This window comes from Coregonus lavaretus (genome assembly GCF_964263955.1).
Source record: "Coregonus lavaretus genome assembly, chromosome: 4".
In the NCBI taxonomy this organism is placed as follows: Eukaryota; Metazoa; Chordata; class Actinopteri; order Salmoniformes; family Salmonidae; genus Coregonus; species Coregonus lavaretus.
In genome coordinates, this window is record NC_139991.1 from 77,529,682 (window position 1) to 77,544,804 (window position 15,123).

The 15,123-nt window shown below is 41.5% G+C and overlaps 1 protein-coding gene across 1 annotated transcript in view; it reads left to right on the top strand.

Moving 5' to 3' along the window:
- The first annotated feature begins 1,132 nt into the window (after positions 1–1,132).
- Positions 1,133–15,123, top strand: part of LOC311127330 (ribitol-5-phosphate transferase FKTN-like) — a 34,394-nt gene continuing 20,403 nt past the window's right edge. Inside the window, exons 1-7 of the mRNA XM_084159150.1 lie at positions 1,133–1,194; positions 1,987–2,206; positions 2,347–2,403; positions 2,624–2,824; positions 6,573–6,850; positions 7,229–7,361; positions 7,484–7,613. Of these exons, the coding sequence (XP_084015276.1) occupies positions 2,105–2,206; positions 2,347–2,403; positions 2,624–2,824; positions 6,573–6,850; positions 7,229–7,361; positions 7,484–7,613 (901 nt within the window). The 5' untranslated portion in view covers positions 1,133–1,194; positions 1,987–2,104. The remainder of the gene's footprint in view (positions 1,195–1,986; positions 2,207–2,346; positions 2,404–2,623; positions 2,825–6,572; positions 6,851–7,228; positions 7,362–7,483; positions 7,614–15,123) is intronic.

Consider the following 15,123-nt stretch of genomic DNA (forward strand, 5'->3'; position numbering starts at 1 on the left):
TTTGTTTTACATTTTAGTTTTTTACAGATATTTTGTTACACATACATTTTACATTCATGGTACCTTTATAGGGAGGCTATATATTTCTCTTTGGCTTTTGTTTGGCAGTCTGTGTTTCCCCTGGTAGCATTCATACGTCTTTGTGCCGACATGAAACGGAACACCATTAAATGGGAGGCTTTTACTCTCCCAGCTGAGTTGTTTTCCTGCCAAAGGCTGTGCATCTGTTGAAGGTCAAGAATATGATATATTACTATTAGAATGAAAGGCTTGTAGGGAAACTAACAACGTTGCTCTATCAAATAGAATAACTCCTCTGTTCTTGGCATGGAATCCCTTATGCTAGCTAGCTAGCTCATTTTAGATGAGTGTAGCTACTTTTGCCCCAAACCTTTGTCCCTTTTCAATGTTATGAATTGGATTTACGTTGCCAATTGCAGCTCTTGTTCCTGAATGTATTTTTGGTCCAGATATGCCAGAACCGCGTTTTCACACTCCCTCATCTGATTGGTCGAGGAGGCGTCAAAAGCTAACCCTAACCCCTTTCCTAACCTTCACCTAAATATCTTAACCTGCTACTTGAATTATCCTAACCTGCTGCGTAAATTCTCCTAACTTGCTACGAAAAGTAAAATCTGATTCTGAAGTTAATTTCACAAAAGCTGGATCCCTTCTAGCCAAGAAGCCATCAGACAGCTCAGCGCAGACGGCCGCCGAGAGCATCAAAACGTCTGCAGGAGACTGCCTGACTGATTTACAAATCACATTGCATCATAAATATCCACTCATTATCGTTTGTAGATCAGTCAGTCACAATTTACCCATGATACATAGCGGTTTTGAGCCTCTGGAACATGGCCAATGACATGCTCGCTCCAACTGACATTTGATTTCAGATAATTATCTCAATTATGTGTGGCTGTTATTCTATGTGAGGCGTATGAGTCAGTCACCTTGCGGTATTCCTTCCTACTGTCATATAATGTCATACCATAGACAGGTAAGGGGTAAGGGATTAGTTCTAAATATCTTTGGTCGTACTCTCACAAAATACAACGTATTCCAGACCAGCAGGAGGCGATGCAACTTGATGTTAACTGACGGTGAACAACGTCACTGTTATAGAAGAAGACATCAGTTTGTTTGGATTTTGTTAGCTAGGACGTTAACGGCACAAAGACAAAACTGGCTTTGGTAAGTTAAACTGCCATTCAGGTATTTTCGATCTAGGACCATTATTATCCAGCTAGCTGGCATTTTCATCAGTGCTCTGTGACCGTTATAACAGTGTCATAACACTCGGTTTATCGGTGTGTCCCCTGATAATGATTATGCTGTTTGCTGGGCCCATCGGCTGTCTAGGCTAATGCACCGGTAGCATCATAACGTTATTTCTGTCCCGAGTAATTTCAGGGCTGTAATGTCTTCTCTCAGTTACACTAAATGTAACTACTTCAAAGTGACATCTGTGTCAACATGAAATGCAGTGCTACATTTTTTTGCTGAAGAGTAGATGGAGACTGTACAGTACCTACACCAGGGATGGGAAACTTTGATGGTGGTGGGGGGGCCACCAAAAAAGTCAGAACTCATCATGAGGGTCCGCAGGGGGTCGCGGGTCGCGGGTCTGCTACCCACATCCATACCCACACCTGCAGTCAGAGCCGGACCTAGCCTTTTGGGGGCCCTATGCGAAGTTTTCACATAACAAAATAAAAATTGGTGATGCACTACCAAATTTCAAAATTTCACCTTGTGTATTCTACTATTCTAACTCTCAACAGTAAGTTGAGACCCCGACCGAGTTCCTAAAAAACTATAAACAGGCCTATATTTTTTTTTTCCTTCCGTTTTTGGAAATTGAAGGGGGGGGGGGCGTCCCTCCAGTTGCCTATCCCTGACATACACTGTAGTGAGTTGCATCTCTCTCTCTCTCTCTCTCTCTCTCTCTCTCTCTCTCTCTCTCTCTCTCTCTCTCTCTCTCAGTATCCCTGCCATCTGATGAACATGGTTAGCGGACCACCTGAGGCTCTGCAACACTGCTACTGCTCTACCACAGATGAAATCTTTGGCTCTACTGTGCCAGAGCAACTAAGGAGGACTGATGCTTCGCTTTAACAAAACAACGGTTCTGGCCCTCCTCATAGCTACCAGCTCTGTTTTCCTCCTGTTCCAGCTCTATCACTACAGACAGCATGTCTCTCAGGTGGGTTGAACTTGACCACATAAGTTTGCTGTAAATCTATGCATGGATATTGACCCACTGGCTGGCCTATTTTTGCCATACAAACTGGAAGTAATGTGCTTGCGTTCACCACAATGTTTAAACTGTTGATGTCGTTTTAGAATGGACCACATATCTTTGGCAGGACAGTGCATCTGTCAGGAAAGGATACTCAATGGGTAAGCTCTTTATAGGCGAGAGCTTCTATTCCATGACTGTTTTCCCCACAGATAAACAACACATATACAGAATGACCTACCGCTAATCTTTGAATAGAACCTATGTTGGGTTAAAATGAAGAATAGTCTGTCTATTTGAGTAACCTGTCATTTCCAGTCCTCTGAACAATATGCAGTAATGGGTGTGGTGTTGTTGTTGAATCGTGACCCTGTCCTACAGCAGGTGGTGAAGAAGTTCATGGGGCTGGTCCATAAGTACAACCTGCCAGTGTTCCTGGTGGACACAGCCTCTCTAGGACTCCTCTCTCAGGACTCTATGCTGCTGAGAGACGGCCTGGTTAAAGAACCCCACTGCAATTTCCTCTGCACTAACAGAGACGTCCTCACCTTCGCTCTGCTCAGCAACCTCTGGAAATACGACGTAAGGAATTAACGGCTATAGAGCTATAGATATAGAGATATAGAGCTAGATATAGAGATATAGAGCTAGATATAGAGATATAGAGCTAGATATAGAGATATAGAGCTAGATATAGAGCTAGATATAGAGATTTAGAGCTAGATATAGAGATATAGAGCTAGATATAGAGATATAGAGCTAGATATAGAGATATAGAGCTAGATATAGAGCTAGATATAGAGATATAGAGCTAGATATAGAGCTATAGATATAGAGATATAGAGCTATAGATATAGAGATATAGAGCTAGATATAGAGATATAGAGCTAGATATAGAGATATAGAGCTAGATATAGAGATATAGAGCTAGATATAGAGATATAGAGCTAGATATAGAGATATAGAGCTAGATATAGAGCTAGATATAGAGATATAGAGCTAGATGTAGAGAAATAGAGCTATAGATATAGAGATATAGAGCTAGATATAGAGATATAGAGCTAGATATAGAGATATAGAGCTAGATATAGAGATATAGAGCTAGATATAGAGATATAGAGCTAGAGATATAGAGCTAGATATAGAGATATAGAGCTAGATATAGAGCTAGATATAGAGATATAGAGCTAGATATAGAGATATAGAGCTATAGATATAGAGATATAGAGCTATAGATATAGAGATATAGAGCTAGATATAGAGATATAGAGCTAGATATAGAGATATAGAGCTAGATATAGAGATATAGAGCTAGATATAGAGATATAGAGCTAGATATAGAGATATAGAGCTAGATATAGAGCTAGATATAGAGATATAGAGCTAGATGTAGAGAAATAGAGCTATAGATATAGAGATATAGAGCTAGATATAGAGATATAGAGCTAGATATAGAGATATAGAGCTAGATATAGAGATATAGAGCTAGATATAGAGATATAGAGCTAGAGATATATAGCTAGATATAGAGATATAGAGCTAGATATAGAGATATAGAGCTAGATATAGAGATATAGAGCTAGATATAGAGCTAGATATAGATATATAGAGCTAGATATAGAGATATAGAGCTAGATATAGAGATATAGAGCTAGATATAGAGATATAGAGCTAGATATAGAGATATAGAGCTAGATATAGAGCTAGATATAGAGCTATAGATATAGAGCTAGATATAGAGATATAGAGCTAGATATAGAGATATAGAGCTAGATATAGAGATAGATATAGAGATAGATATAGAGATATAGAGCTAGATATAGAGATATAGAGCTAGATATAGAGATAGATATAGAGATATAGAGCTAGATATAGAGATATAGAGCTAGATATAGAGATATAGAGATAGATATAGAGATATAGAGCTAGATATAGAGATATAGAGCTAGATATAGAGCTAGATATAGAGCTAGATATAGAGATATAGAGCTAGATATAGAGATATAGAGCTAGATATAGAGATATAGAGCTATAGATATAGAGATATAGAGATAGATATAGAGATATAGAGATAGATATAGAGATATAGAGATAGATATAGAGATATATAGAGAGAGAGATATATAGAGCTAGATATAGATCTATATATAGAGAGATATATAGTGCTAGATATAGATATATATAGAGAGAGAGATATATAGAGCTAGATATAGATCTATATACAGTGGGGAAAAAAAGTATTTAGTCAGCCACCAATTATGCAAGTTCTCCCACTTAAAAAGATGAGAGAGGCCTGTAATTTTCATCATAGGTACACGTCAACTATGACAGGCAAATTGAGAAAAAAAATCCAGAAAATCACATTGTAGGATTTTTTATGAATTTATTTGCAAATTATGGTGGAAAATAAGTATTTGGTCACCTACAAACAAGCAAGATTTCTGGCTCTCACAGACCTGTAACTTCTTCTTTAAGAGGCTCCTCTGTCCTCCACTCGTTACCTGTATTAATGGCACCTGTTTGAACTTGTTATCAGTATAAAAGACACCTGTCCACAACCTCAAACAGTCACACTCCAAACTCCACTATGGCCAAGACCAAAGAGCTGTCAAAGGACACCAGAAACAAAATTGTAGACCTGCACCAGGCTGGGAAGACTGAATCTGCAATGGGTAAGCAGCTTGGTTTGAAGAAATCAACTGTGGGAGCAATTATTAGGAAATGGAAGGCATACAAGACCACTGATAATCTCCCTCGATCTGGGGCTCCACGCAAGATCTCACCCCGTGGGGTCAAAATGATCACAAGAACGGTGAGCAAAAACCCAGAACCACACGGGGGGACCTAGTGAATGACCTGCAGAGAGCTGGGACCAAAGTAACAAAGCCTACCATCAGTAACACACTACGCCGCCAGGGACTCAAATCCTGCAGTGCCAGACGTGTCCCCCTGCTTAAGCCAGTACATGTCCAGGCCCGTCTGAAGTTTGCTAGAGTGCATTTGGATGATCCAGAAGAGGATTGGGAGAATGTCATATGGTCAGATGAAACCAAAATATAACTTTTGGGTAAAAACTCAACTCGTCGTGTTTGGAGGACAAAGAATGCTGAGTTGCATCCAAAGAACACCATACCTACTGTGAAGCATGGGGGTGGAAACATCATGCTTTGGGGCTGTTTTTCTGCAAAGGGACCAGGACGACTGATCCGTGTAAAGGAAATAATGAATTGGGCCATGTATCGTGAGATTTTAAGTGAAAACCTCCTTCCATCAGCAAGGGCATTGAAGATGAAACGGGGCTGGGTCTTTCAGCATGACAATGATCCCAAACACACCGCCCGGGCAACGAAGGAGTGGCTTCGTAAGAAGCATTTCAAGGTCCTGGAGTGGCCTAGCCAGTCTCCAGATCTCAACCCCATAGAAAATCTTTGGAGGGAGTTGAAAGTCCGTGTTGCCCAGCGACAGCCCCAAAACATCACTGCTCTAGAGGAGATCTGCATGGAGGAATGGGCCAAAATAATATAATATAATAAATAATATAATATGCCATTTAGCAGACGCTTTTATCCAAAGCGACTTACAGTCATGCGTGCATACATTTTTGTGTATGGGTGGTCCCGGGGATCGAACCCACTACCTTGGCGTTACAAGCGCTGTGCTCTACCAGCTGAGCTACAAAATACCAGCAACAGTGTGTGAAAACCTTGTGAAGACTTACAGAAAACTTTTGACCTGTGTCATTGCCAACAAAGGGTATATAACAAAGTATTGAGAAACTTTTGTTATTGACCAAATACTTATTTTCCACCATAATTTGCAAATAAATTCATTAAAAATCCTACAATGTGATTTTCTGGATTTTCTTTTCTCAATTTGTCTGTCATAGTTGACGTGTACCTATGATGAAAATTACAGGCCTCTCTCATCTTTTTAAGTGGGAGAACTTGCACAATTGGTGGCTGACTAAATACTTTTTTTCCCCACTGTATATAGAGAGAGATATAGTGCTAGATATAGATATATATAGAGAGAGAGATATATAGAGCTAGATATGAAGCTAGCTATAGAGATGTAGAACTGTTTGGTTTAGAGCTGTTTCTCTAATAATGTCCTCATTTGATTCTAAGCAGAGCTTTGTTTTCATTATAACGTCCTTGGAGTGATAGGTTTGACTTCTCTGACATGTCCAGTAGTTATTTGAACAGAAGCCTGGGTTTTATTCATTAGCACACACCGTAGCTAAATGTTTTTAGCTAAAAGTTTCTGTCCTTTTTCTTTCCATTTGGTGCCTAATGAACATGACCCTGGTATCTGTCTGTGTTGTGGTCAGCCTGGTTTGGTGGCAGCAGCTGAAGAGAAGGGCTTCGAACTGTTGGAGGTGCGAGGGAAAGACCCTCGATTGGTCAGCATGGACGACCTATCAGGAAACGAGATCCCCCTCCACTTCCTGTTCCGTCTCCAAGGTTACGTGGTCCACGTGGTGGTCCTGTACGAGCGCAGCGGGAACTACCTGTGGCACGGCGCCCTGCGACTCAAACCAAACATGGACAGGAAGTTCGCCCCCTTCAGAAGGCTGGACTATGGCCGCAACGCTGGAGCCTATGACAGGTAGGCAGACACCAGGGGGGGCGGTGTATTCATTAGTGCATATAGTAGCAAAACCTTTTGCCAACGAAAACAGTAGTTTCTAATTGGATAAGTTCAAGTTAGTCTCTTCCCGTTTTGGACGGTTTTCTTCCATTTGGTTCTATAGTGAATACACCCCAGCCCTTCTTTCCTCTGTACTTGCTTCTTCTGTAAACCTCCCATTCCTTAGAACAGTCCGGAAACAACACCGTAAGGGGTCATACATGCTCATGACAAGTCTTACAGTGCATTATAACTGCATCATAATGCATTATACCTGCAGACATTGAGTATTTGTAAATAACCACAGAAGGCTGACGATTGTGAGGAAACGTAGCTTGGTTGTCTCTCTCCTGTCAGGCCAGAGCTGGTAATGACCACGTTGGATGGGCTGGATGTCCGGATCCCCAGGAACATCTCTGGATTCCTGACTGAATATTCCCAGGCTCGTTTTCTGGAGTGCAGATACAGGGACGCTCGCTCCTTCTTCCAGGTCTGTAGTTTCAAGTCTCACTATTCCATAGATAGCGCACTACTTTTGACCAGGACCCATTGGGCCTTTGGACTTTGGTTTAGTCCACTACATCTAACCAGGGTTGTTCTCTGTTGAATCAGCTGTACCCTGATGACACATCTCCTGAGGCAATGAACTTCAGGATGAAAGCTAAGGCTCTGCTCCACCTAGCTGCCAGGACCCTCACTGAGCTCCGAGTCCCCTTCTGGCTGAGTAGTGGTACCTGCCTGGGTAAGACCTTACATAACCCTACATAACCCTAACCCTACATAACCCTACATAACCCTAACCCTACATAACCCTACATATCCCTAACCCTACATAACCCTACATATCCCTAACCCTACATAACCCTACATATCCCTACATATCCCTACATATCCCTAACCCTACATAACCACAACCCTACATATCCCTAACCCTACATATCCCTAACCCTACATAACCCTACATATCCCTAACCCAGGACCCTCACTGAGCTCCGAGTCCCCTTCTGGCTGAGTAGTGGTACCTGCCTGGGTAAGACCTTACATAACTCCAACCCTACATATCCCTACATATCCCTAACCCTACATAACCCTACATATCCCTAACCCTACATAACTCCAACCCTACATATCCCCAACCCTACATATCCCTAACCCTACATATCCCTAACCCTACATAACCCTACATATCCCTAACCCTACATAACTCCAACCCTACATAACCCTACATATCCCTAACCCTACATAACCCTACATATCCCTAACCCTACATAACCCTACATAACCCTACATATCCCTAACCCTACATATCCCTAACCCTACATAACCACAACCCTACATATCCCTAACCCTACATATCCCTAACCCTACATAACCACAACCCTACATATCCCTAACCCTACATATCCCTAATTCTACATAACCCTAACCCTACATAACCCTACATAACCCTACATATCCCTAACCCTACATAACCCTACATAACCCTACATATCCCTAACCCTACATAACCACAACCCTACATATCCCTAACCCTACATAACCACAACCCTACATATCCCTAACCCTACATAACCACAACCCTACATATCCCTAACCCTACATAACCACAACCCTACATATCCCTAACCCTACATAACCACAACCCTACATAACCCTACATATCCCTAACCCTACATAACCACAACCCTACATATCCCTAACCCTACATAACCACAACCCTACATATCCCTAACCCTACATAACCCTACATATCCCTAACCCTACATAACCCTACATATCCCTAACCCTACATAACCCTACATATCCCTAACCCGACATAACCACAACCCTACATATCCCTAACCCTACATAACCATGACCCTACATATCCCTAACCCGACATAACCACAACCCTACATATCCCTAACCCTACATAACCTTACATATCCCTAACCCTACATAACCCTACATATCCCTAACCCTACATAACCATGACCCTACATATCCCTAACCCGACATAACCACAACCCTACATATCCCTAACCCTACATATCCCTAACCCTACATAACTCCAACCCTACACAACCCTACATATCCCTAACTCTACATAACTCCAACCCTACATAACCCTACATATCCCTAACCCTACATAACCACAACCCTACATATCCCTAACCCTACATAACCCTAACCCTACATAACCCTACATATCCCTAACCCTACATTACCACAACCCTACATATCCCTAGTTATCCATAACCCTACATAACACTACATATCCCTAACCCTACATAATCCAACACTACATAACCCTACATATCCCTAACCCTACATATCCCTAACCCTACATATCCCTAACCCTACATAACCCTACATATCCCTAACCCTAACCCAGGACCCTCACTGAGCTCCGAGTCCCCTTCTGGCTGAGTAGTGGTACCTGCCTGGGTAAGACCCTACATAACCCTACATAACCCTACATAACCCTAACCCTACATAACCCTAACCCTACATATCCCTACATATCCCTAACCCTACATAACCACAACCCTATATAACCCTAACCCTACATAACCACAACCCTACATATCCATAACCCTAACCCTACATAACCCTACATATCCCTAACCCTACATAACCACAACCCTACATATCCCTAACCCTACATGACCACAACCCTACATATCCCTAACCCTACATATCCCTAACCCTACATAACCCTAACCCTACATAACCACAACCCTACATATCCCTAACCCTACATATCCCTAACCCTACATAACCCTAACCCTACATAACCACAACCCTACATATCCCTAACCCTACATATCCCTAACCCTACACATCCCTAACCCTACATATCCCTAACCCTACATAACCCTAACCCTACATAACCCTAACCCTACATAACCACAACCCTACATATCCCTAACCCTACATATCCCTAACCCTACATAACCCTAACCCTACATAACCATAACCCTAACCCTACATATCCCTAACCCTACATATCCTTAACCCTACATATCCCTAACCCTACATAACCCTAACCCAACATATCCCTAACCCTACATAACCCTAACCCTACATATCCCTAACCCTACATAACCCTACCCCTACATATCCTTAACCCTACATATCCCTAACCCTACATATCCCTAACCCTACATAACCCTAACCCTACATAACCCTAACCCTACATAACCCTAACCCTACATAACCCTACATAACCCTACATATCCCTAACCCTACATATCCCTAACCCTACATAACCCTACATAACCCTAACCCTACATATCCCTAACCCTACATAACCCTACATAACCCTACATATCCCTAACCCTACATATCCCTAACCCAACATATCCCTAACCCTACATAACCCTAACCCTACATATCCCTAACCCTACATAACCCTACATAACCCTACATATCCCTAACCCTACATATCCCTAACCCTACATATCCCTAACCCTACATATCCCTAACCCTACATATCCCTAACCCTACATATCCCTAACCCTACATAACCACAACCCTACATAACCCTAACCCTACATAACCACAACCCTACATATCCCTAACCCTACATATCCCTAACCCTACATAACCCTAACCCTACATAACCCTAACCCAACATATCCCTAACCCTACATAACCCTAACCCTACATAACCCTACATAACCCTACATATCCCTAACCCTACATATCCCTAACCCTACATATCCATAACCCTACATATCCCTAACCCTACATAACCCTACATATCCCTAACCCTACATAACCACAACCCTACATATCCCTAACCCTACATATCCCTAACCACTCACGGAGCTCCAAGTCCCCCTCTGGCTCAGCAGTAGCACTTGCCTTGATAAGACTGCGCTACATAACCATGAACAACAACAACAACAACAACTACAACTACAACTACAACTACAACTACAACTACAACTACAACTACTACTACTACTACTACTACTACTACTACTACTACTACTACTACTACTACTACTACTACTACTACTACTACTACTACTACTACTTCTTCTTCTTCTTCTTCTTCTTCTTCTTCTTCACACTACATATTCAAGCTTTTATCCCATTGAACATTTACACTGTCACGCTCAACTGACTTGTCCATATGGTTATTGTGATATACAGTGGGGAAAAAAAGTATTTAGTCAGCCACCAATTGTGAAAGTTCTCCCACTTAAAAAGATGAGACAGGCCTGTCATTTTCATCATAGGTACACGTCAACTATGACAGACAAAATGAGAAAAAAAAATACAGAAAATCACATTGTAGGATTTTTTATGAATTTATTTGCAAATTATGGTGGAAAATAAGTATTTGGTCACCTACAAACAAGCAAGATTTCTGGTTCTCACAGACCTGTAACTTCTTCTTTAAGAGGCTCCTCTGTCCTCCACTCATTACCTGTATTAATGGCACCTGTTTGAACTTGTTATCAGTATAAAAGACACCTGTCCACAACCTCAAACAGTCACACTCCAAACTCCACTATGGCCAAGACCAAAGAGCTGTCAAAGGACACCAGAAACAAAATGGTAGACCTGCACCAGGCTGGGAAGACTGAATCTGCAATAGGTAAGCAGCTTGGTTTGAAGAAATCAACTGTGGGAGCAATGATTAGGAAATGGAAGACATACAAGACCACTGATAATCTCCCTCGATCTGGGGCTCCACGCAAGATCTCACCCCGTGGGGTCAAAATGATCACAAGAACGGTGAGCAAAAATCCCAGAACCACACGGGGGGACCTAGTGAATGACCTGCAGAGAGCTGGGACCAAAGTAACAAAGCCTACCATCAGTAACACACTACGCCGCCAGGGACTCAAATCCTGCAGTGCAAGACGTGTCCCCCTGCTTAAGCCAGTACATGTCCAGGCCCGTCTGAAGTTTGCTAGAGTGCATTTGGATGATCCAGAAGAGGATTGGGAGAATGTCATATGGTCAGATGAAACTCAGATGAAACTTTTTGGTAAAAACTCAACTCGTCGTGTTTGGAGGACAAAGAATGCTGAGTTGCATCCAAAGAACACCATACCTACTGTGAAGCATGGGGGTGGAAACATCATGCTTTGGGGCTGTTTTTCTGCAAAGGGACCAGGACGACTGATCCGTGTAAAGGAAAGAATGAATGGGGCCATGTATCGTGAGATTTTGAGTGAAAACCTCCTTCCATCAGCAAGGGCATTGAAGATGAAACGTGGCTGGGTCTTTCAGCATGACAATGATCCCAAACACACCGCCCGGGCAACGAAGGAGTGGCTTCGTAAGAAGCATTTCAAGGTCCTGGAGTGGCCTAGCCAGTCTCCAGATCTCAACCCCATAGAAAATCTTTGGAGGGAGTTGAAAGTCCGTGTTGGAGATCTGGATGGAGGAATGGGCCAAAATACCAGCAGCAGTGTGTGAAAACCTTGTGAAGACTTACAGAAAACGTTTGACCTGTGTCATTGCCAACAAAGGGTATATAACAAAGTATTGAGACACTTTTGTTATTGACCAAATACTTATTTTCCACCATAATTTGCAAATAAATTCATTAAAAATCCTACAATGTGATTTTCAGGATTTTTTTTCCTCATTTTGTCTGTCATAGTTGACGTGTACCTATGATGAAAATTACAGGCCTCTCTCATCTTTTTAAGTGGGAGAACTTGCACAATTGGTGGCTGACTAAATACTTTTTTTCCCCACTGTATAGCAAAAAGTCATTATTGAATTGTGTTAAAAAAGTATAATAAATCAATTTAATACACACCATCACAATAAATCCATGATTTATTTTAGGCAGGTCTAAAGAAACATTATGATATGAAGATAATGTATTTCAGAAGAACAGAATAGGAGTTGGCCTAGTGCATGTTATCTGGCTATGCTCCATGCCATAGGCTGTCGGCTTGTTCGTTAAGCAGACAAGATATGCTCATAAATCCTGTGACATTATTTTATATTAAATGATTTTATAGTAAGAAGAATATAATTGAACTTAGCTGAATAAAATAGAAAGGATATTTTTCCCATTCCGGAACGATTGCGCATATGAAGTGGCTATGTTGAGCATAAAAGTGATCATTTGAAACAGGTCTTATAAATTAGATTTAGAGTTATTTGGCAACTTTAGTTACTAACAAATCCAAACATATGTGGGCTGCATGATGTAACTATAGGCTATTGATGATTTGCAAAAAAAGCTTGTGCTTGGTTCCTTGCCTCAGGCAGCACACGCTGTTCTCTCATCAAGTGACCATATTTTCACCCATCAGACTATTCTCAATTTAATCTTGCCTTTACTAATATGTCAAATTTGTTTAGATTTAGAATGGCCCATAATCAAATGCAGTATCACTCCCTACAGTATCATTACCTACAGTATCACTCCCTACAGTATCTCTCCCTACAGTATCATTACCTACAGTATCACTCCCTACAGTATCACTCCCTACAGTATCACTCCCTACAATATCACTCCCTACAGTATCATTACCTACAGTATCACTCCCTACAGTATCACTCCCTACAGTATCATTGCCTACAGTATCATTACCTACAGTATCATTACCTACAGTATCACTCCCTACAGTATCACTCCCTACAGTATCACTCCCTACAGTATCATTACCTACAGTATCATTACCTACAGTATCATTACCTACAGTATCACTCCCTACAGTATCACTCCCTACAGTATCACTCCCTACAGTATCATTACCTACAGTATCACTCCCTACAGTATCATTACCTACAGTATCACTCCCTACAGTATCATTACCTACAGTATCACTCCCTACAGTATCTCTCCCTACAGTATCATTACCTACAGTATCACTCCCTACAGTATCACTCCCTACAGTATCACTCCCTACAGTATCATTACCTACAGTATCATTACCTACAGTATCACTCCCTACAGTATCACTCCCTACAGTATCATTACCTACAGTATCATTACCTACAGTATCACTCCCTACAGTATCACTCCCTACAGTATCATTACCTACAGTATCATTACCTACAGTATCACTCCCTACAGTATCACTCCCTACAGTATCACTCCCTACAGTATCATTACCTACAGTATCACTCCCTACAGTATCACTCCCTACAGTATCACTCCCTACAGTATCATTACCTACAGTATCACTCCCTACAGTATCATTACCTACAGTATCACTCCCTACAGTATCACTCCCTACAGTATCACTCCCTACAGTATCATTACCTACAGTATCACTCCCTACAGTATCACTCCCTACAGTATCATTACCTACAGTATCACTCCCTACAATATCATTACCTACAGTATCACTCCCTACAATATCATTACCTACAGTATCACTCCCTACAGTATCACTCCCTACAGTATCTCTCCCTACAGTATCATTACCTACAGTATCATTACCTACAGTATCACTCCCTACAGTATCACTCCCTACAATATCATTACCTACAGTATCACTCCCTACAATATCACTTCCTACAGTATCACTCCCTACAGTATCACTCCCTACAGTATCACTCCCTACAGTATCACTCCCTTCAGTATCATTACCTACAGTATCACTCCCTACAGTATCACTCCCTACAGTATCATTACCTACAGTATCACTCCCTACAGTATCACTCCCTACAGTATCACTCCCTACAGTATCACTCCCTACAGTATCATTACCTGCAGTATCTCTCCCTACAGTATCACTCCCTACAGTATCACTCCCTACAGTATCATTACCTACAGTATCACTCCCTACAATATCATTACCTACAGTATCACTCCCTACAATATCACTCCCTACAGTATCTCTCCCTACAGTATCATTACCTACAGTATCATTACCTACAGTATCACTCCCTACAGTATCACTCCCTACAATATCATTACCTACAGTATCACTCCCTACAATATCACTTCCTACAGTATCACTCCCTACAGTATCACTCCCTACAGTATCACTCCCTACAGTATCACTCCCTGCAGTATCACTCCCTACAGTATCACTCCCTACAATATCATTACCTACAGTATCACTCCCTACAATATCATTACCTACAGTATCACTCCCTACAGTATCACTCCCTACAGTATCTTTCCCTACAGTATCATTACCTACAGTATCATTACCTACAGTATCACTCCCTACAGTATCACTCCCTACAATATCATTACCTACAGTATCACTCCCTACAATATCACTTCCTACAGTATCACTCCCTACAGTATCACTCCCTACAGTATCACTCCC